Source organism: Rhinichthys klamathensis, unplaced genomic scaffold (assembly GCF_029890125.1).
Source record: "Rhinichthys klamathensis goyatoka isolate OS25496 unplaced genomic scaffold, OSU_Roscu_1.1 h1tg000020l_1, whole genome shotgun sequence".
Classification (NCBI taxonomy): Eukaryota; Metazoa; Chordata; class Actinopteri; order Cypriniformes; family Leuciscidae; genus Rhinichthys; species Rhinichthys klamathensis.
In genome coordinates, this window is record NW_026606571.1 from 1,641,902 (window position 1) to 1,665,867 (window position 23,966).

General features: G+C 36.7%; 1 protein-coding gene across 3 annotated transcripts in view; it reads left to right on the forward strand.

Annotated features, from left to right (window-relative positions):
- Positions 1–23,290, forward strand: part of masp2 (MBL associated serine protease 2) — a 38,764-nt gene extending 15,474 nt beyond the window's left edge. The window contains exons 1-11 of one of the 3 annotated variants that reach the window (XM_056239428.1): positions 4,382–4,528; positions 4,665–4,881; positions 8,639–8,816; positions 9,185–9,316; positions 14,937–15,163; positions 16,218–16,365; positions 19,989–20,107; positions 20,202–20,280; positions 21,204–21,326; positions 21,414–21,488; positions 22,479–23,290. In XM_056239428.1, the coding sequence (XP_056095403.1) occupies positions 4,518–4,528; positions 4,665–4,881; positions 8,639–8,816; positions 9,185–9,316; positions 14,937–15,163; positions 16,218–16,365; positions 19,989–20,107; positions 20,202–20,280; positions 21,204–21,326; positions 21,414–21,488; positions 22,479–23,260 (2,091 nt within the window). In that variant the 5' untranslated portion in view covers positions 4,382–4,517 and the 3' untranslated portion in view covers positions 23,261–23,290. Of the gene's footprint in view, positions 1–4,381; positions 4,529–4,664; positions 4,882–8,638; positions 8,817–9,184; positions 9,317–14,936; positions 15,164–16,217; positions 16,366–19,988; positions 20,108–20,201; positions 20,281–21,203; positions 21,327–21,413; positions 21,489–22,478 lie in introns of those variants that run through there. The other 2 variants (XM_056239429.1, XM_056239430.1) reach the window with 2 other exon arrangements.
- Positions 23,291–23,966: the final 676 nt, after the last annotated feature.

Below are 23,966 nucleotides of genomic sequence, written 5' to 3' on the forward strand. Positions count from 1 at the left end.
ATCATTAACATCAATTTGCGCTATCTATAGCCTACATTTGATCTTGTTATTGTATAAAATCTTGCTTTATTAGCAAACGTGAAGATGGTAAAAACATTAATTATTATTGTGCTTTCTCGACAACTAATGCTTTGCGTCAAAAGAAATTGGCAGATTTCATTCAATATTCTCCTGGAATATAATTGTTTTACCATTATTGGAATGGATAGTTGAGATTACATGTGGATTTACGAAGTGATTTCACGTTAGATTTAACTAGGGGTTTGGCTGGTTAGCATAAGACAGTTAGTCTCTGCTAATATTTCTATTCGCTCCCCATTGACAGCCATGCATTCTAAGTAAATCATAGAAACATTCATCTTTTACCATTATAGCTGATTTTTGTTACTGTAGATATATGGAATTACCTATTAATAGACACGGTACTTCCTTGAAAATAAATTCCAGCACAGTGTTACAACGAACAATCATAATGAAATGACCCTTCACAATAGATAATGCTTTACAATGAACTAGAGCTACATATATGTCAATTATATGTCAATCGGTATCTCTGTGATGCTTTTACAACATTTCAAATTCCTCAGTTCATCTCTGAAAAGCCAAGCCAATGTTGATTCTCGTTTTATTACAAGCTCTGTCGCGTTCTCTTTTTGCAGACTCTCCTCAGTTCGGCTGTTTAAAAAAAGAAGGAAAAAGTACAGTTCCGTTTTTGTGAAGGAAAAAGTACATATTTTTGAGTGTGTAGCAGAATAGTAGGCAAGCATACTACTAAGTAGTACATACTACCTCATAATCTTTAACTGACAGCTCTGTTGCTAGTTACATGCATCCTGTCACCGTTTAAATTGTCCTGTCAATCTTCTTGTTAAAATCCTCCACATTCAATTTAATTTAATTTATACCGTTTCTGAGAGAAATGTAGTAGCATGTTCATCTGCCAGTCGTGGGTCTTTCATGCAGAGAAAACTCTCCTCGTGTGTTTGCAATTTGCATATTGATGCATTTAAAAGTTAATGACCAAATGTATCTTTACAAAAGTTCACAATGCTGTTGCAGATGAAATATAATGTGGATAACATTGAATAAATATCTTTTCGTCAGGTTAGATACTGATTTTTAATCACTCATACCCCTTTATCTAAACCTCTCTCTTAACCGTCGGACACACACATCCATCATGTTTGTAGTTTTTTAACACTTTTTATTCGCGTTTGTATCCTCATCCAATGCGCAATGGGTTTTGGCCAATAATAGCCATTAGAGTGAGCACAGATCTGCACTTTGGATTCTAACCAGAAAAAGTAGCCTATAGTAGACCATCTGTGTCTTTGGAATACTGATTTCAAAATACTACGATTTGGGACACACTAATTCTAATTTAGAATACTAGCAGCATCTATTTACGGATATGACAAGACACGCAAGGGCGAGTGACATATGTACACAATTTTCCACTAAAAATCCCACTAGGTCTTAAATATAAACGCTTATAATAGGCTTTCCATAGTGAATGAGGGTAAGACAAAAACACGTTTTGGAAGAAGGTTTGATGATGTATTGATGATTTCAGTTTTGTTAATTTTGAACAAAAAAGTTAAATAATGTACCTTTAGGGAAAAAAAATTCCATGAACTCATTTAGTGACTCATCAAATCATTTTAATCCACTTTGCAGCTTGTTTGTCCAAATTATGACTTTTTTGAAAGAAAGAAAAAACTTCACCCATTTAAGCCAAATATTTATCTTAATTTCTTTCAAATAGAATTAAAAAAAAAAGTACTTTCCCTCCCTAAAACATGCAGGTACCTAGATGCCTTCAGAGGTTTCCAGTCAGAGTACTCGAGGGAGTCTCATAAATCAATGTGAACGGTTGTTTCCTCCTTAGAATCACTTCAGCTGTGTCCCAACAACCTGTGACCTCTCAAGCACGCGTGATGACAGAGGTCAGCGCGTTACACCTGACAGCCACAATCAGCATGGGCATGTGCAGCTGGAAATTACCATTGTCATTTATGAGGATAATTGTTGTAATCTCCTCATACATCAGCCTTTACCAGCGTAGTGCATTGGAAATGAGGGGTCTATTATAAGCTTGCTTATGGACCATTTGTCGCTTTATTCACTTAGTCTCTCTCTCTCTCTCTCTCTCTCTCTCTCTCTCTCTCTCTCTCTCTCTCTCTCTCTCTCTCTCTCTCTCTCTCTCTCTCTCCTGCTAACCCTCTTTCTCTCTCTCTTTTTCTCACTCGTACTGAAACCATCTTTTTAAATCATTAAATAACCATCTCATTCTGTGCCAAGAGGTTTAAATGAAAGGGACTGTGGCATTACAAAGGCATTTAGAATTAATTCTGCTCTCAGGGTAATTGGCACATGCGACGGCAACAGGCTTTCAGTGTCACCTGTTGTTTTTTCATCATAAACATCCGCCTGTGGCACATCGCAACTCATATGTCTGAAAATGTCATAGGGATGTAAATCCTTTTTTCATATAAGTGTGACTGTTATACTTTTGCCTTTCATACATTTGCAATGTTATGTCTCTTATTCATTATCACAACACAGTCAAAAGTGAGCAACAATTGGTGTTGGAAAAGCCATTTTATAATATAAATTTGGATTTCTTTTTTCACTGTTTAGCAGGATGACAGATGACAGTTTTATTGGAGTCTACATCATGATTAATATCTGTTCTTATCCCAGTTTTTCTTGATTGCTAACACACAATTGATGAAACAATTCACCATTTTCTCACAACACAATCTCAAAACCACACACCAGCTTGTACAAGCCTCAAACTTCCACTTTTAAATTCAAATATGTTAGTCAAAAACGTTGACCAAACTTTGGCCTCAGATGACACAAAACCCAACAAATACACACTCCACTGCCTAGAGAACACTAGTGAGATCAATTCATAACTCTGTTATAAAAACCTCCTTTTGGCAATCAGGAATCATTTTACAGTTTAATATCTATTACAGTAGGCTATACAACAAAAATAAAGGGGTGCAAATACAGTGAAATTCAACAGCTTTAAGAAAAGTGTATTTTCATTACACTTCTGTAAAGAAATCTTGCAGTAGATGAAAAGCACTTGAAAATAAAAGTTAAAATACCAAAGAATTGAATACGAACTTGGTATGCAATACAATACAGTATACTGTCAATTACAGTAAAATAAAATAAAAAATTCAGTATCCTCGGCCGAACTGCATTACAGTATTGGTGACCATATTACAATATATAAGAGTTTTTTTAGTCTTCTGACAAGATTTTCTTTCCTTCACCTAGGCATTCGTCTATCAGTTCTGCAAAAGTACCAAATGTAAGAAGTACATGGCTCCAAATCAATTTGACAATTATGAGTTTGAGGGAAGAAGAAGTTTTATTTATATAGCGCCTTTCCAAAGCTCAAGGTCGCTTTACATTGTACATTACAATACATTTAGACACCCACATAAATATTACAGTCACATAGGATACATATAATCACATTATCCAAAATGCATGTTAAATAGATATGTTTTTAACTGGGTCTTGAATGTAGCCACAGATTAGGTATTACGTAGTGTAAGATGTAGTGAATTCCATAATTCATGTGGGAATTTCAAAGGGAACATGTGCTACAGTATTTACTGTACATAGAATAGTGAAAGTTCTAAATATTTTTCCCATGGTCAATGATATTGTAGGAATTTGAGTGAAAAGTTCATTAAAAAAAATTAAAATAAATTTCAGAATATCTTTAGTCCAAATGCTCAGTGTCACAATTGTACTTATTTGATCAGTAACCTTGTGATTTCTTATGTTATATCAAAATGTTGTTGTTTTTAAATCTTATAACTTTGTGTTTTCAGAATCTTTCACAATGTTTTTTTTTTTTTTACTCAGATATGCAATTGGTATCAGACTTTTGGACCCCACTATATTTAAATAAGCATTGTAAAACTTACGTGTTAGATAAAGCTATAAAGATAAAATTGTTAAGGTCTGTTGTTTTGTTCTTTTGAATTAATTTCTACAAACTAAAGTTGTGTTTGCATTTACACACAGAGGGGGGGAAATCAATTATTGACGACTGGTCAGAAGGACACATTCCAAAAATGAGAGTTCATTTGCTGTCAGGTGTTTTAAAAGTAAGAATAATATAATAGTCAATATAAAATCAGAATTAATCAAATGTTTGATTTACTTGTTCTGAATGTGTTTACTGCTTTCTTGTGTGATTGTTTCTCTTCTTGTCGAAGAGAAACAATGAAAAAATCTATTGTTTGAGGAGAAAAAAGATGTCAAGCTTGACAACAGAGATTAACTTCACTGGTATATCTTCAACCCAATAACTGATATTGACACTTGACAGAATGGACGATAATGAAAACCAAAAGTTCAGTGTTCAGCGCTGTGTTTACACAGAGCCATTTATTCAGCTGGTTCATTAACCTGGAGGACAGTTCTGCAAAGGTGATCAGGACTTTTTTTTTTGTGAGATGAACTGAAGCTTGTGGTGTTCTGGAATGATGAACAGGTATGCAATGTGTTGATGTGTTAAGTGTGGAGTGGGAACAATTGCCAGTCCCCTATGTTTCTGTTTAATGTGTTGGGATTGTGACAGCTTCAATACGTTATCAGTGATACACCTTTTTGTTGTGTTGCTGTTTTAGTGTATCTTTGGCTTTCGTCGCCCTGCTTCCATTAGCTTTTGGTTCAGAGCTGACAGGACTGTTTGGGAGCTTCACATCACCAAACTTCCCAAACGTCTACCCTAACCACCAGCGTATGGTGTGGAATATCACAGGACCAGAAGGACACAGATTGCGCCTCTACTTCACTTATTTTAGCCTGGAGCCTTCTCATCGCTGCGAATATGACTATGTTCAGGTTAGATCCATGTTTTCAACAGAGATTTAAAAGTTGGGTCATTTTATGGGATATACATATACACAAAAGTGTACAAGTCCTAGGTAATGATTCATATTTTGGTATCACAAAAAAATCAGTCTGTTGAAATTGGATAAAGAGAATTGCAGTTTTAAATGAGAAAGACATTAAGACATTCTTGCCAGTGCAAATCAAAATCAGACTTCAATCAGGAATCTGGTAGTTTGGCTGATTGAAAGCTTTACAAGGTTCACACAAAAATGAAAATTCTGTCATCAATTACTCAACCTCGTTCGTTCATCTTCGGAGCACAAAAGATATTTTTAATAAAATCTGAGCCAGTTCTGTACTCTCCATTGACAGCTACGCAACTACCAATTTGACGCTTCAAAAAGTTCATAAAGGCTGCATTTATTTTACACTGCAGGTCTTGATGCCCAAATCCGATTTTCTGACTATATCCGATTTTTTTGACGACCCGCTTACATCATCTTTTAAAAGTGACCCGTATCCGATTTTTGCATTTACACTATACACTGCTGAAAATACCAAATGTAGACGTTCTGACCCGGAAAAGGAAGTAAAACAGCACGAAATACAATAGGCCTATTTCACAAGATGGCCCCCGAGACCGGAAGTAGGGTAAACTCTTTTCCGGTGAAAGCGCTAGCAGTTACAGTCGGAGGACAAATGCGGAAACTATAAGCGGTTTAGTCCTGTTGCTTACCTTTTTTTATGGTGTTTATGTCAACCCAAAGAAGAAACAACCCTATTTATCACTTCACAGCTTTCCGTGTCTTACGGGTTTTCATGGAACAACTGGGGAGACGTTAAATAACGCCAGACACAGACGGCAAAAAGACTTCTGGTCGCGCCGCCCGCCCGAATCGCCATTCATTTTCAAAATGGACTTTGAACAGCTTGTTTTCTCTCCCAGTCATTCATATAACGTTATCTGACAAAAGTAAGAATATCTGATGTTGTCCGTTTTGTTGATAGTTTTCAGGGAGTTGTGAAAAGATCGAAATTGGACAAATTCTTGACGTTTGCTTAGTGCTTACATAAAAAAAGTTCCATTCATTTTTGGCATGACACTTGATGACTAAGCTCACATTTAACGTTAATATATCGAAAAACAATAAATAAATAAATTGAAATGATGTCTGATTGTAGGCTATGAGTTAAATCTAGTGGCTTTTGTTAAAAAAAAAATCATGTTATTAAGTGTTAGTCCAGGAGATTGCAGCAATCTTCCACTACTAGATTATGGCTCCTTTTTCATGTTACCATGAATGAAACTAAGAATTGTACATCTTTACAGTGAATTTGACCTAACGTTGCTAGTATGTCTAATAATGAAATTAAGGCAAATAAAAAAATATTTAGACTAAAAACATAAATGAAGTGATTGATTTTACATGTTTAAAAAAAAATCATGTTACAAAATAATATTTAACTGTCTGGGGTCCCCTTATGAAAAGAAAATATTCCCTATATGAATGAAAAATATATGAAATGGTTTAACAGTATATTTGAAAACATACAGAATAATATATGGTGATAATATATTACAATATATTGAATGAAACATGTCATTCAAGTCACTTTTTGCATAGAAACAAGTCATTTTCATATATTTAAAAATGTGAGAATATATTTACTAATATATAATGTAATTTTATATTCAGTAATACACTAAAAAATATATACAGGGATTAAAGTTATCCGTCGCTACGACGGACTTCCGTTAATATCAGGTTTCCCCCTGTCCTTATGTCTTAAATCACCCTTTTCATTATTTCAAGGCCGTAAATATGCTTATATTTCTCAAATAGTGTAATAAATCTCTTAATTTTAGTTCGAATGGGTCGGAAGGACGAGGTGTTCACCCGCTTAGGGAGATGTGATCAAAGCCTGGACTGGAGCAAAAGCCCGTTCCTCTCTGCACAGAAGCGTTCTATTATCACTCCGCTCCTGATCCACTCCGGGTTTTCCAGTCCCACTCACGGGAAAAACTGCTCCGTGTTCAAACAACTTTAAAATGATTCCAATATGTTTATTTTTTTAAACCACAAACGTCTGAATTTATAAGACTATATGTAACGGTTTGGAAAGTATTTTACACGTTTAATAAATGTCCCAGCTGCCCTTGCTTGCACAAGTAAACAGCAGGCCTGGCATAGCGCACCCAGGTAAAAAGGAAAGAAAGTTACAGAAAACAACTTCTACAAACAATTTTAATTTGCCAACAGGTAATAATAATAAATAAAAGTGCATGACGTGCAAATCGGGTAACAATCAAGTGCAATATAAACAGTTTTGTCAGGGCATCAGTCCCGAACCGGCATCAACACTCCATTTCAACATCTGCTTCCTCCTTCACACGCGCCTGGCGTGATTTAACTTCTCCCCGGTTGTTCCATGAAAACCCGCAAAACACGAAAAGCTGTGAAGTGATCAATTGTTTCTTCTTTGGGTTGAAACATAAAAAGGTAAGCAACCGCTTTTAGTCTCCGCATTGTCCTCCGACTGTAACTGCTAGCGCTTTCACCGGAAAAGAGTTTACCCTACTTCCGGTCTCGGCGGCCATTTTTGTGAAATAGGCCTATGGATGCAGATGCGAATAAAATTATCCAGTGTTTTGCTTTCCACAATATTTTTAAAAGTCATTAAGTTTTTTATCTTACGGTGGCACTAGCCACGAGCGCTTAAAACCGTGCCTGCCCATATCTCGTGAAATGTCTTCAAACACGGATTTATTTCTGTAACAACCCTGCAATTTTGCCAAACACTCAAAAGACACGAAACCTCCGCATTGCTCCACTGTGTCTGTGTGTATCCTTCGTCCTCCATCGCGCCTATAATAAGTCATGTGATCTCAGTTGGTGGTGTCCACCTGAGTTGACGTCACTTTTTTAATGACGTACGAGTCGCATTTACTGGGGAATATCCGATTTGTCTGCTTACATGGCACACGCAAATGCACGTATCCGATTCATATCCAATTTATTACCACATATGAGTGAGGCCTGAATCCGATCTGAGAAAATCGGAATCCATGCTTTTTTCTGAAGAGACTCGATCACTTTATATGATGAACAGATTTAATTTAGGCTTTAATTCACATATAGAGATTGATCAGGTAACATAAACAGAACCGATCCTGATTGACTCGCGAAAACAAACCTAAACCACTCAATTCATATGGATTAGTTTTACGATAATTTGTTTTTGTTTTTACTTTTTCAAGTGTCATATAGCTGTCAATAGGGGCAGAAATTCCTCAGATATTGTTAAAAACTATCTTCATTTGTGTTCCGAAGATGAACGAAAGTCTTACGGGTTTGGGACGACATGAGGGTGAGTAACGTTAATTACTGACAGAATATTCGTTTTTTGGTGAACTGACCCTTTAATGTTAAAAAGTTGTACTTCCTTTATTTGAAGGAAGGGATTATTTGAATGATTTATCATTAAACACTTAAAAAAATATACAATGTAGATTATTACTAAAATATTTAAGTATATTGATAATTAATCAGATATTTAAAATATCAAAACATATTAGCCAAGCAAGTGTAAACATCTTTCTAGTAAACTTGTTGCCTATAAGCACCATTTCCAAATAATATCAGAAAACTCAAATACTGAACATTTGATTAAACCTCTCTATCATGAAATGCACAGTATGATTGTTATGTGAATGCAGGATACAGATGTGTGTTTTTAATAATTACTACTTGCTTAAACTGTTCAGGTGTTATCAGAAGGAAATGAGACGGTCCGGTTCTGTGGCGAAACGGAGACAAATTACGGTGATGCTCCCAAAAACACTGTCATCTATTCTGCCAGCAACACCATGGCCGTGCTCTTCAGATCAGATTACTCCAATGAGGGCCGTTTCACAGGCTTCCAGGCATTTTTTTCTGCTGAAGGTGATGGAAACAATGGATTCATAGCATGACTGTGTCTCTCTTCCGCTGTCACCTCTTGCTGTAGAGGCTAAAGGGTTGAACTAGACGATCATTTTAAAATGCTAAATAAATCAAATATTGTATATTTACTTGTTTATAACGTTGTATAGTCTAAAATGAAATAGATTTTAAGTTTATATTCAGTATATCCTAAAGTTATTTTAATTATATACTGTATATATATATATATATATATATATATATATATATATATATATATATATATATATATATATATATGCTTTTTTTATTATACTTGAATTGATCTTAGTGGATGTCTAAACCCGAATGAGAACGGTTGCTAAACGACCTCGTTTTACTCTTTACAGACATTGATGAGTGCCTGAGCACTATGGATGGAGAGCCTGTGTGTGACCATAATTGCCATAATTATGTGGGGGGATTTTACTGCACTTGCCGATTGGGATTCCAACTCCACGATGATAAAAGACACTGCCCTGGTAAGGCTGATATCAGAACAGATGAAAACCCTGGCCTGTAGTTTTTCTGCTCATTGATTAAGAATTGTATTGGCCACTGTTCATGATAACGCTCTGATTGTGCAGCTAAAAGCGCATCATGATTTTAATATGTTCCTTGAAGTTCACTCATGCAACAACAACAGCAAAACAAATATATATGCAGAAAAACAAAGATTTTCAACCCTCATTCTGCCTCTCTGTCTGAAATGATACATTTTTAAGGAGCGGCTCCTTTAAGGCTGGTCAGTAAACGGCCACTGTTATGATTGGCTAACGTCATTGCATATGAAACAGTATCACCCACTCGCTATTGCATGTGATTAAAGGGATAGGTCACCCAAAAATGAAAATTAGCTCATGATTTACTCACCCTCAAGTCATCCTAGGTGTATATGCAGGGTGTGATTTCCCGGGGGATGAGTGGGATTTCCCCCTTTCTGGTCAATGTATCCCTGCCTCTGCTTAATTATTTTTATCCCCCCCTCAAAGTGATCAGTGCTACTACACTAGAGGCGAGACGGATCACAAAACTTATCAGGGGTCCGTGGTTTAATTAAAGTCAATTTTATTTTAAAATGCGCTACTTTGGCTGGCTCTACTATAGCTGCCGCAGCCTCTCTGTAATCACCATTCAACTCAATGTCCCGTCCACGGCGCTATCTGATTGGTTACACCTCACGAGTAATAGCCTATCAACACTTGCGAGACGGTTGCAGGTCCGCTGGGCAGTGGAGCTCTGTGTCGAAAGGACGGCAGCATATTCAGCATATTACTGAAGCGGGAATAAAGATCACAATCTGATTATCTGTTTCTATGATGACAAGCAGAGTTAGTGTCCCAGTCACACCACTGAGAATGGCCGAAGTTACACAATTGTGTTACACTCAATTGAGGCTAAAGCAAAGGTTTTTTTAATTACTCGCTCACTCTTGAGCGTCTGGCGTGAGTGATTTCAATGTTAAGTCAATGTGAAGACGCGTTTACGCGCGAATGAGGCGAATTGACAGATAATTCTACTGTGATGGTTTAACTTTGCAATCAGTCCGTGTTCAGCAGAGGCTGATATATTTCCTTCATTTATTAATAGCATGTTTTTTCGCTGTGCATGATCACAGTTCATATGTGTGGGGAAAGATAAGCTATTAGAGTAAAAATATTGCGTTAGGCTACTTCATGAGTTAATAAGAAAAAATATTTTACAATTCCTGCAAATGCAGTGATGAAGGTCATGTTCTCATGATTTATTTTTATGAATAAAAATGTTTCAAAACATCCCCCCCTCTGTTTATTTCACAAATCGCACCCTGTGTATATGACATTCTTCTTTCAGACGAATACAATCAGAGGTATATATAAAAAATGTCCTGACTCTTCCAAGCTTTATAATGGCAGTGAATGGCTCTATATTTTTTGAAGTCCATCAAAGTGCATCCATCCATGATAAAAGTGCTCCACACGGCTCTGGGGGGTTAATAAAGGCCTTCTGAAGTGAAGTGGTGCGTTTGTGTAAGAAAAATATCCATATTTAAAACCTATCTCAACTGTTAAATAACAGATTGGAGCTTAAAATAATATCAGATTTTTCTCATTTTAAAACACAAAAAATAGAGATGAAAAATGTACATAAGTAAGAAATTTACTTTTGCTATGGTTAAATTAATGTTCAGTGATATCTTTCAAAGGCGCATTTTTTTCTCTACATAGTGTTGATATGGCAGCTAGTCAATACACTAAGTTTTGTCATGCTAGCATGTGTGGAAGTATTGTGTGTTACAACTAGCCCGTGTTATGTTGTGCCCTGCTCACTCCTATTACTATCCGTGGGTGTCTTGCTCTGGAGGCAAGCATATGCAAATATATTTGCCCTTGTGACATCACAGATCCCACAATATCCAAACAAGCCATTTTCCATGCTGCGCAATTAATTTCGAATGATTTCTGCTTCTCTCGATTAATTAAATATAATCATCGCATTATTTGTCCTGAAAACTTTTTTATTTTCATTTTAGACATTTACGTTATCTTGCATTGGTAACAAGCCTCTATTATTTTTCCTACATTTTCTGCCCAGTGTTTTGCTAAATCTTCTCAATCTGGCAACCATGCACATGCATGGTTATATAATTATAAAATATAATAAAATCATATATATTTTTATATATACATACACTCACCGGCCACTTTATTAGGTACCCCATGCTAGTAACGGGTTGGACCCCCTTTTGCCTTCAGAACTGCCTCAATTCTTCGTGGCATAGATTCAACAAGGTGCTGGAAGCATTCCTCAGGGAGTTTGGTCCATATTGACATGATGGCATCACACAGTTGCCGCAGATTTGTCGGCTGCACATCCATGATGCGAATCTCCCGTCCCACCACATCCCAAAGATGCTCTATTGGGTTGAGATCTGGTGACTTTGGAGGCCATTTTAGTACAGTGAACTCATTGTCATGTTCAAGAAACCAATTTGAAATGATTAGAGCTTTGTGACATGGTGGAAGTAGCCATCAGAGGATGGGTACATGGTGGCCATAAAGGGATGGACATGGTCGTGGCATTTAAACGATGCCCAATTGGCACTAAGGGGCCTAAAGTGTGCCAGGAAAACATCCCCCACACCATTACACCACCACCACCAGCCTGCACAGTGGTAACAAGGCATGATGGTTCCATGTTCTCATTCTGTTTACGCCAAATTCTGACTCTAACATCTGAATGTCTCAACAGAAATCGAGACTCATCAGACCAGGCAACATTTTTCCAGTCTTCAACTGTTCAATTTTGGTGAGCTCTTGCAAACTGTAGCCTCTTTTTCCTATTTGTAGTGGAGATGAGTGGTACCCGGTGGAGTCTTCTGCTGTTGTAGCCCATCCGCCTCAAGGTTGTGCGTGTTGTGGCTTCACAAATGCTTTGCTGCATACCTCGGTTGTAACGAGTGGTTATTTCAGTCACTGTTGCCCTTCTATCAGCTCGAACCAGTCTGGCCATTCTCCTCTGACCTCTGGCATCAACAAGGCATTTCCGCCCACAGAACTGCCGCTCACTGGATGTTTTTTCTTTTTCGGACCATTCTCTGTAAACCCTAGAGATGGTTGTGCGTGAAAATCCCAGTAGATTAGCAGTTTCTGAAATACTCAGACCAGCCCTTCTGGCACCAACAATCATGCCACGTTCAAAGTCACTCAAATCACCTTTCTTCCCCATACTGATGCTCGGTTTGAACTGCAGGAGATTGTCTTGACCATGTCTACATGCCTAAATGCACTGAGTTGCCACCATGTGATTGGCTGCTTAGAAATTAAGTGTTAACGAGCAGTTGGACAGGTGTACCTAATAAAGTGGGCGGTGAGTGTATATATACAGCAAAATAAGTGTGATTATCAGTTTAACCATTAACCACAAACAGCAATAAACTCATATATGAGCAACAGTCTCTTTAACTGTAATCGAATATGTAAAAGTTTTTAATCAGAAGAAACCCAACTTTTACCTGTGTAAGACCTGAACACATCTTTAAATGTTTAGGACATATTGTCATAGAGCTCAGTACTGATTGATGCTCCAGTAGTGACTCTTGTGCATCACAGACCTATTGAAACAGCGGTCACAGCAGCAGGCTGGCCAGACACAGCTCACCACACACTATCTATCAGCCCTGTCAACAGCTCTTGATTGAGCTAGCCTGGCCTATAATCCAGCAGGAAATAGAGCCAGCAAATAGTAGAGGCGAGGGTTTGTTATATCATTGATAGAGTGCCCTCAACTAACTGCATAGCGTTTTTCGATATAAGCGAGGATTGTGTGGGCATTCGAATAGGCATATTTACATTTTCGACCTTCAGGTTGTGAAAACTTTTGGCAGAAAAATGGATTAGCTCCAAAAACTCCTCTCATTTAAAGTGCTAATGTTCACTGCGGTTCTGGACAGCGCTAACTGGCTTTAGCCTGAAGCACGCTTCAGCAACAGACTGATGATTCACTAGTGTGCCTGTATAAAGCAGTTGATCTCTGTCACTCTAAGCGAATCCAGGTTAATTACCATTGGTTCCTTAGGGAACAGAGTTATAGAGATCAGTTGAAAATTGATACCTTTTTCTAGCTGTAAAACTGTGCTAATGATGGGTAATTAATCACAATTACCAGGCCAGACATGCCTCTTAATTGTTTTTCTTTGCTAATGGGGAAGATAGAGACATCACATCATATCACACAGAAACAATGACTTGTGTCTGAATCATTTAATCATATGAATTAGTAGACCTTCACCCTGAGATTCTTCATAGCAATTATTTGCATCTGCACTTGTTGGGGTTCATTTATTAAATTAATAGTATGGCCAAAAATAAAATTTCTGTCACCATTTATTCACCCTCAATGTTCGAAACCTTTATGACTTTTTTTCTTCGGTGGAACACAAAATGGGAAATTCTAAATGTGACTCCTGTGCTGGCATATATTCCAAGTCTTCTGAAGCCATTCGATTTCTTTTTGTGAGAAATTGCAGTCATTATTCACTGAAAATCTTTCCATCCAGTAAGTAATACTTATTGAGTCAATGAGTCAATTCATGAATGAATCATTGACTGAATCAACTGATTTGTTTAAATGAATTGACTCAAAAGATTTATTTATTTTATAAATCAGCCATCACTACTTATTCCATGAATTTGCTTATAGAGTGCATGTGAAGGTTTTCAATGAATATTACTTTTATAGATTCAGTAAATTATGCTTTTATGATGAAGTATTATTTTGAAGCTTTCAAGCTTCACGCAGGATGCACAAGTACAATAGAACTTCTTTCATCATAAAGCTTAACAGCTCTAGTCCCCATTTATTTTAATGGCCTGGAAAATAGCAAACAAAGAAAATGTTCAAATGTTCATCTTTTGTGTTTTTGTGTTTTTTGTAAGACAAATGGGTTTGGAACAACATGATGTTGATGATGCTATTGAATATGTATGTGTCTTTTTACTACTGATTGATTTTGCATGTTGATTTTGCACTTCTGATAAAAAAATAAAAAATAAAATTACTGTCATTGCTATAATAATTTTTATCATAAATAGTGGTCAAATATCAAAGCTTAAAAGTCCTAAATCTAAACCAAAGCCTAAATCTTCGTGATGATACACAGTTTAGTTGGTAATAGCATCCAGTGAATCTAAACAACAACTATCTGCATGGGGCAACCAGTGATTTTTGCATCTAAAGTGGTTTGAGTAAAGATGTTCACTTATTTGTGTTTTTTTGCACATCTCTCATTTATGATCTCATTCAGCTGCAAAAAATAATAGCAAATTTACTACCTGGAAAAATTTGACTGTTTCTATCTCATAACCATTTTTTAGCTGTAAAGAGTTTGCATTTGCTAAAGTATCTAACTTTCATGCACGTAATGTTTGTAACTCTTCATAAATTTCACTCTAGATGCAGTGACAGAAAGCACTTTCTCTGGCCATTTTACAGGTGGAAACGTTTATTTGCTTCTGAGCATCCCAAATCAATGTTGCAATTTCCTGCGGTCCTCTGTGTTAAATGCAGCATGGATAGTTGTCGGTTTAATGTATGTGTGTGTGTGCGTTTGACAATTTCCAGTGGGTGTGAAAATGCTTTTTCCCAATGTAGCTGAGTGTAGTGGGCAGGTGTTTCAGGAGAGGTCAGGAGAACTGAGCAGTCCAGAGTACCCAGGTGTTTATCCCAAGATGAGCCATTGTGATTACACCATCAGTTTGATGGAAGGCTTCCAAGTGACCCTGGAATTCCAAGACCTGTTTGATGTGGAGACTCATCCTGAAATCCACTGCCCTTATGACATCCTTAAGGTTGGTTATTTCTCAATCTGCAAGCTCTGACAGCAGGATGGTAGTTCAAACCTAAAACACCAGCCATAATAGCATGTGTGTGGACACATCTCGGTCACTTTAATGGGGTACTGGGTCCTTTGGGAAGTCTATACCTCTACCTGATAAAAATACTCCTAATAATATTCAGAGTTTATGAGATTGATTTATTTTTAAATCGGTTGTAAAATACAGAAAAAAAAATCAAATGTTCTCATGCTTTTTTGCAATGTGTGAGAAGTATTAATGCTAAAGATTTGCTGTTTTTACACTTACATTTCTTTTTCTCATAGATTTTTGGTTTAATTGTATTGAATCCAGTTAGGGTCAATTTGGCCCCAACCATAAAAATCGTGCCCAGATTTTTAACATAATACAATGATTAAAGTTCCGAATAAATGTAGAAGAACTATAAGAAAATTAACTCATTGATGTGTACAGTGTACTAAATGTAATAAAATATTTTATATGGTTATAGAATCCCCACAAATCCGTCATAATGCTGCACTTTAAATTGAAGACTCGTTTACAGTATATTTACAGTACAAATACTGTTTGAAGAGAGACATAATCTGCCTTCTAGTGCCCTTGTTGAGTGTTAGAAAATATTGATTTTAGAGTGATTTACACAGAGAAGATTGGCTCTCCATATGCTTGATTTGCTTGCTAAGTGTTTAAGAGTGTTTACTTTTCAGAACTGATTTTATACTCTGCATTAAAGCTCATTTGATTTTAATGACTGGAATCCAATTCCCTTTTTATGGGTTTAAACATCTTGTTATGCTAAGCAAATTTGTAATTTTGAGTTTAGCTGTTTCCACCCTCACTGCCTCTAAAACAAAAATGGTCCCCTTAGCACTGTTAAGTGTCAGACTACTCCACTAATCACTGACCTGAAGGCTGTTGAATACATAATGTATGCTCTCTCATGCCCTCCACAACCACCTATTATTTCTCCTCACCCTCCCACCTCCCAAGAGGCTTGTTTATATGTAGCCATTTGTATTCACTGACAAGTCAAACTGTTTTGTTTAAGATCACTGCAGGTGGAAGGGAGTACGGCCCATTTTGTGGCAGGACCCCACCAAGAAAAATAGAGACAGGAACTCACAAAGTGCATGTGACCTTCCGCTCAGACGGTTCTGGGAAAAACAAAGGCTGGAAGATCAAGTATACCAGCACAGGTAGTTTACAACCCCCTATTATGTACCTTTATGGTAAGTAAAGCATAATGTATACCCAACCTCAGTTTATTTTGTGATAATGAGCAGCTAACTGCATAATCCTACATATTACATCACTACTACATATTAATTAAATAAATATGTGTGTCACGGGCAGAGGCGGACAGAGTACACAGCTTTGTTACTTGAGTAAAAGTACAGATACCCCTTGCTAAATTTTACTCAAGTACAAGTAAAAGTACTACAGTCAGATGTCTACTTAAGTAAAAGTACTGAAGTACTTGTTTTTAAAAGTACTTGAGTATCAAGAGTACAAGAGTAAATTTTCTAAATATTGCATTACTACTGCCACAGTGTCAAGTCAAGTCATCTTCATTTATATAGCGCTTTTAACAATGTAGATTGTTTCAAAGCAGCTTTAAAGAGATAAACATATAATTTAAGGTAACAGAGATTGTTTTGGCTTTATAGCGATTCTTGCTACTCTATACTATACTATACTATACTATACTATACTATACTATACTATACTATACTATACTATACTATACTCTCATTCCTGCGTAATAATCAAGAAACTTTACTGCCGTACCATGAGTGCAGCAGGCGTAATGATATGACGCAGCTGGTGACTATTTTCAGGCGCTGCGTCATATCATTACGCCTGCTGCACCCATGGTACGGCAGTAAAGTTTCTTGATTATTACGCAGGAATGAGAGTATAGTTCCTAACCATATCAGCCTAGAAAATCGCAACTTTACATTTTCCGTCGGTCTTAGTGCACGATGTAACTACAGAAGAGTCAAGTTTTAAATAGGAAAAATATCGAAACTCTTTGGTCATTTTTTTTTTTAGAAATGCTAATGGTCTTGTCCACTTCAATGATGTATGCTAAGCTATGCTAAAAGTGGTACCGCCAGAACCGGAGATCGGCTGAATGGATTCAAAAACGGTAAAACTCAACAGTTTAACTCTGGGGGAGTTGTAAAATGAGCCTATTTCCAAAAAAAGTGGAGTATCCCTTTAACATCAACGACACCGAACAATGAACTGAAGGAAGACAGGACTTGTATTCACACCTGCGGCCTGCCTTGTTTGGTTCGATTGAATCGAACTCTAGTTCGTTTCCCCCCTTGGTGCGGACCTTTTGGGCAGGTGTGAATACAGCAATCGAACTCGGGTGCGGACCAAACAACCGAACCGAGACCCAGCTGAAGAGGTGGTCTCGGTACGGTTCCAAACGAACTCTGGTACGGTTCGTTTATGGTGTGAACATGAACCGACCCAATTGCAAGAAAGCACTGCGCCTTTGAGTTAACAGGCTTCCGTAGTCGGAGTTGCGTTATGGGAAAGTGATCTGTTGTAGCCTACTACATTACATCTGTTGCGCGTCTTTCTGCGCGTCGTGTGTGCATCATTTGAATGGAATGAATGAATGAGTGTGTGCATCAGGACATTCACATACAGAGCGTTCTCTTTAGTCTAATCGCGCATAGATGCAAAAAAAAAGCATTTGCAGTTCAAATAATGTAACGATAGTTACAATACAAGGATGATGCTGCGTTAATTTACGTTAAGCCTTTTTTGCACTTCCTGATTTCCCTACTTGAGAATCCTTGTCCAATGAATGGACGACCTTAGCACACGTGGTTTTGTTTACAAATTTTGGTTCACTTGCAAAAAGAGCAGTGTGAAAGCGAACCGTACCAAAAAAAATAAAAATAAAAATGATTTGGTCCGGACCAAAGCAAGTGAACTACCGGACTTTCCTGGTGTGAATACACCAAAAAGAGAAGCAAAAGAGCTAATTAATGGGCAACAGGTGAATGGGATATACAATCAAGGGAACAAACTGGCACACACTAGGAAACTGGGTCACACACGCAAACAGGCACAGAACTTAAAACACAATGAAACATATCAAAACCCTGACAATGTGGACATAAAATATTGGTTTGTGTTGAAAATATTTTAAAATCTTACCTGTATATTATCTTAAAACTTCCACTAAAAGATATTGCCCACTACAATGTACACACAACAATCAGCCTAGCGACAAATCAAACAAATGCAACATGCATTTGTAGAAACGAGAGAGCGGGTCCTCGATGAAGCGCCGGCTTCAGTTACCAAATGAGTGGATTGATACAACGTTGCCATGGATTACGTTCAGTATACACTGCAGCAACAGTCGAGTTCCAGAAGTAAAAATCCCATAGGGGAATTGATTTTGAATTATACATTTTAAACCTTTAAAGACCTTTGAGCTAAGGTTATTAATCAATGGTATATGCTTTTGTTGAAGCCATCCGCCTGCATTATTTTATCTTATGTTTTAAATAATCATGTTCAATAGCAGAATACCTGGTAAAAAAACTACACTACCCATTTTTCTGCAAAGAAATCCTCACCAATCAGAAAATTTCAACAAGCTAATTGCACCAGAAGAACTCTTTAGCACTAATCAAGTCAGTCTCCCTACGCTCTCAAACTACTTAAATACATGCATAATTTGCAATAAATTTACAATATGTTGTTTCTACAAATATAGCCTAATCATCATCTTATAAATCAGTATAATCATCCAAAGTTTTTAGTTTTAGATTGTAATTGGCATACTTCATGAGATTGTAGTTATTTCCCTATCAAAGGTGTTAACGTTTAGGTAGGTCATTTTCAGAGAGGCTAGCAATAGCGAGCTAGCTTTAAAAGCATAAGATCCCACCCTCCCTTCAGAGCGTCTCCAAAGCCACTCCTCCTCCAAAACACAGGCAAACAAAATTGTCACAAGAGACAGTATTAAACTAAGCACATAACATTACAATAATAATGAACATTGACTTGACTGCTGCAGTTTAATCTCGGCGTTGATTGGTGTTAATTGCGGAGGTATAAAAATACATACAATGACAAGCAGGTAGGCATCGTATCTTTGCATTCGGACCGAATTCAATGATTGGACGAACATTTTTTGATCTTACGCCTTCCAAAGACAATAATATATGCATATAAATACACTTAGACCACTTAGTGATTGCTATCAGGATGTGAAGAGACTTTCAACCAGTAACAAAAAATATTTCTGGAACAAATTGCCTGCCCTGCCTTTAAGTAAACAGTCCTGTACTTTTGTCTTTTCGTCCGAATTTCAAATATTCAAATATTTAAATGTTTTGTTCAAATTAAAGTTGTAATGTGATTGTACCTTGTACCTGCTTGGTTTGCTTCAAGACTTATAACTCTTAAACAAAGACCTTTTTAAAATCCCTACGGGAAAAATACTTCAGGAACCAAGGTCGCTGACACGGTTGCACTCTATTAGGAAAGGGCTGACCGCTGAATACTATGATTGTGTTCCAGAATGTGTGTAATAAGAATGATTAATATGATCTTTGCCTTACATTTGTTTCGTGTGGATTCTCTCTCAAGCACATTTCAAGAAAATGATGAATGGTGTGCAATCTACCAAAAAATAAATGTTTTGAAGCAGGGTTTCAGATCTGATGGCTGTCTGCAGACATATTGGACATGATGCATTAAGAATCACATAAACATTTAAATGAATAGTTAATGGCCTGGTTCCCAGAATGTGTGTTTTCATTGCTGTTCTTTTCTCTCACAGCCCAACCATGCCCAAACCCCGTGACTCCTCGACACGGACATATCCAGCCCCAGCAGTCTCAGTACATCATGACAGACACCTTCAATGTCACATGTCATCTGGGCTATGAATTAATTCTGGTAATCATTTTTCCTCTTTTACTTTCTCTAAGATTTAAGAAAAAGAGCTTGGCATGCTATATAGAGAGTTAAAAATGACTTTCTGCATCTTAAGGGGGAGGAAGCTTTGCCCTTTTATCAAGCCACATGCCTGAAGGGTGGATTTTGGAATGGACCGCTGCCTGACTGCATCAGTAAGTTGCTCAAGAATCCCAGATAAGCATGAAGTGTGTATAATCGTCAATGGGGGTTTACTGCAACAAAGAGGAGGTACGTTTTAAAACCTGAGGTGTTATTTCAAGCTGAAGTGGGTGAAATTATGACTGTGGACTCAGAAAATAATTCTGTGATGAAATCGTGATGACGCATAACAAAAGCACATTTTTAATTAAAAACATTTCAGATATGCATTTTATCATGAAAAAAGACAATGAAAAAGGGGATGATAACAATATGTACTGTACTTGGTAAAATTAATTATTAAAACTACAACAACAACAATAATTGTCTTCATTTTTTGCATGAAAAATCTGAACATGCAAGTAAATTAAAAACTAATTCAGAAGTAAAATTATTTGACTTGTTTTCAGAGAAATCTATTTTTTAGATCTCATTGGCAAATATTTTTTTGAGGTGTGGATTCATTTAACATATTCTCTTTTTTTCTTTTGCTTCTCAAGTAAATGTATGTATGTTGTTAGTAATTTCAACACTTTTATTAGGAAACAAAACTAAAATACTGATTAAGAAATTATTTGTTTCTGTAAAAAAACAGTGATTAAACATTCCTTATTAAATTATTTATAGAACGAAACAAACATATGTAAAAACAACTATAGGACTGATTATACAAGGTTATTTATAAACATGTTAAAATGTGCTGAAATAACAAACACAAATAAACATAAAAAGACAAGAAAAAAATATTACAAAGAAAGAAAAATAAGCAGATTTAATTCAAAATGAAAGCGACAAATAATCAACCGTAAACAGATTTTAAGAGCAAAACATTTATTAAACTAAATAAATAAAAAATGGATATGCTATAGGTTTTGGCAACACTGTCATTCTTTGTGTCTATAAACTGTGTAATTTACCAAATGCCCTTCTTTTGCAGTTGTCGATTGTGGAAAGCCTGTAGAAGTGCATAATGCAAGTGTGGAATTCGCCAAGACAACATATAAATCCGTGATCAAGTATTCCTGTGATGAATTCTACGCAATTGAGGCTGGAACAAATGGTAAGGTTCATGTCACAGGATAGCAAGACACTGTACTAATCAATCATCACTGGAGGTTTACAGCAATCCTTTTCTCTCTGAAATTAGGAGTCTATACCTGTGCACATGACGGCTACTGGAGAGATGCCCTGGGTGGAAAAATACTCCAGATATGTTCACCCAGTGAGTTTTAGTTTAATGCGAATGGTTTAACAGATGGTTTATGTTTTAATATACTGTACACTACCATCAAAATTTTGGACACGTTTTACTGAATTTGTTTTTCAGGATCTCAAAACCTTGCTATCCAAAAATCTTAAATGCTTAAATTAGTTTTGCAGACAAATATAAACTTTTATAAAATATAACATTATAAGTTTTTAAATGGATAGTTAACCCAAAAATGATTTACTCACCCTCAAATCTGTATGAATTGAACATAAAAGAAGATATTTTGAAGAATATGGGTGACCAAACCATTGATGGGCCCTGAGAGTGTGCAGAACTGTAATCTAAAGGGTGGCTCAGATGTTTGTTTTTTTTGGTTACTAAAATGGAAGTATGAAAATTATTTAACAGTTTTGAGCAGTGCTTCTCAACCAGGGTGCAGCAAACTTCAAAAGGGACCTCTAGCATATATGACTATGAAAAAAATCAAGATATTGCTGATTTTATTTAATCTTTTTGTCTTTGAAAAAAAACAGGATTCCCTAAGCCTTGGAAAACGTTTTAAAAGTGTGGCCTGGAAATTCATGAGCATTTTTACAATGACCATTTTTCTAGAACATGTTTTTAGATGTGCCAAAGTTTCAAATTTGAGTAAAAAAAATACTTTTAAAACATCCTTAATCCTTATCCAGTTAATAATGAGCAACTCATGGGGCCTTTGAAAATGTTTGGTGTCAAAAAAGGTTGAGTACCAGTGTACCACTGGTTTGTGCACTCTAAAAAATGCTGGGTTGTTTCAATCCAATTTTGGGTCAAATATGGACAAACCCAGCCATTGGGTTCATTTTTTCATCTGGGTTTGTCCATATTTGACCCCAAATTGGATTGAAACAACCCAGCATTTTTTAGAGTCTATAGGAAAATTCAGAAAAAAATGTCCAATTTATAGTGTATGTCCATGTCACATTGTCTATACACTAATCTGGTGTCTGCCATTCCTGAAAGTTTGTGGACAGCCTGAGAAAAAGCTTTCCAAGGTGATTGGCGGGGAGAATGCAGAAAAGAACGAGATTCCCTGGCAGGTCATGATACGAATGGGTCCCAGGTTCATCGGTGGCGCTTCTCTCGTGTCAGACAACTGGGTCCTTACTGCTGCTCATGTCCTGAAAAGCTATACAGACACTTCCCAGCTGCAGCTGAAGATGGGCACAGTCGAACACCACGACAATGAGGCGGTAGTCGGCATTCCACAGAAAATCTTTATTCACCCTCAGTACCATCACGATAACGTTAATTTCAACCATGACATTGCCCTGATTAAACTGGAGTATAAGGTACCTGTCAGCAAAGCCGTCATGCCTGTGTGTTTGCCTGGAAGGGAAGAGCGGTTTGTTTTGAAGGTTAATGACGTCGGGAAGGTGTCTGGGTGGGGTGTGTGGAATACAAACAGACATGCATTATTTTCCAGTAATCTCCAGTACGTACATTTACCTGTCACTGATTTTGAGGACTGTAAGGCTAAATATGACTCCACAGTGACAGATAAAGGGAAACTAGTGGTGACAGAGAACATGATATGTGCTGGGTTTGCTCAGGGAGGAAAAGATTCCTGCCAGGGGGACAGTGGAGGGCCCTATGCATTTTTTGACAGTCAGAGTAAAAGCTGGTTCATAGGCGGTATTGTGTCATGGGGTCATGGCTGCGCCCAGGCTGGGTATTATGGGGTTTATACCAAAGTGAGCAATTACCTTCCGTGGATTGAAGAAATCATGTCAAAAAACCGTTGAAACAGTTGTGAAAGTGTTCAAAATGTTTGACTTGATATGGATTTATCATTGGGCAAATTATTGTTAATTATTTTTACCATGACAGCACTGCATGTTAGGCTATCAGTCATTCACTTATTTTCTTTGGTTATTATTTTATTAATCTTGGTTTTGTACAGCACTTTGGTCGGCACTTGCTGTTTTTAAAAGTGCTAAATAAATCAACTAAACTAAATAAACTAAACTGACATTTTGTATTCACTTATTTGCTTTTGGGGTACCAAACAAAAAAAATATTCGCTTCATATATAAATATATATAAAAAACTAAATACATACTTTCAAACATTTAGTCACATGCCAGGGACTATAATTTCTAGCAGAAAGATGTCAATGAATTTGCTTAGTAAAATATAGTTTAATAAAATTCATATATATCATTATGTAGTGGCAGTTTCCTGAAAGCAAAAGAAAAAGAGGGTGCGCTATATTGTGAATTATTTTTACGTTGATTAATAATGATTTTCGTTAGTCAAAAATTGAAAATGGCATAACCCAGAGTTACTTGTTTCATTTTCATAAAGTCATTGGTGTCAATGCAGAGGTGTTTGTTTAAAAGTCAAGTATCATGATTTACAGTCATTAAGTTCTTATGCATTATGCATCTGATCCCAGAGTTACTCTTGTTGTCTTCTATCAGCAGCAGGGACCGTATGCTCTCTCCAGCC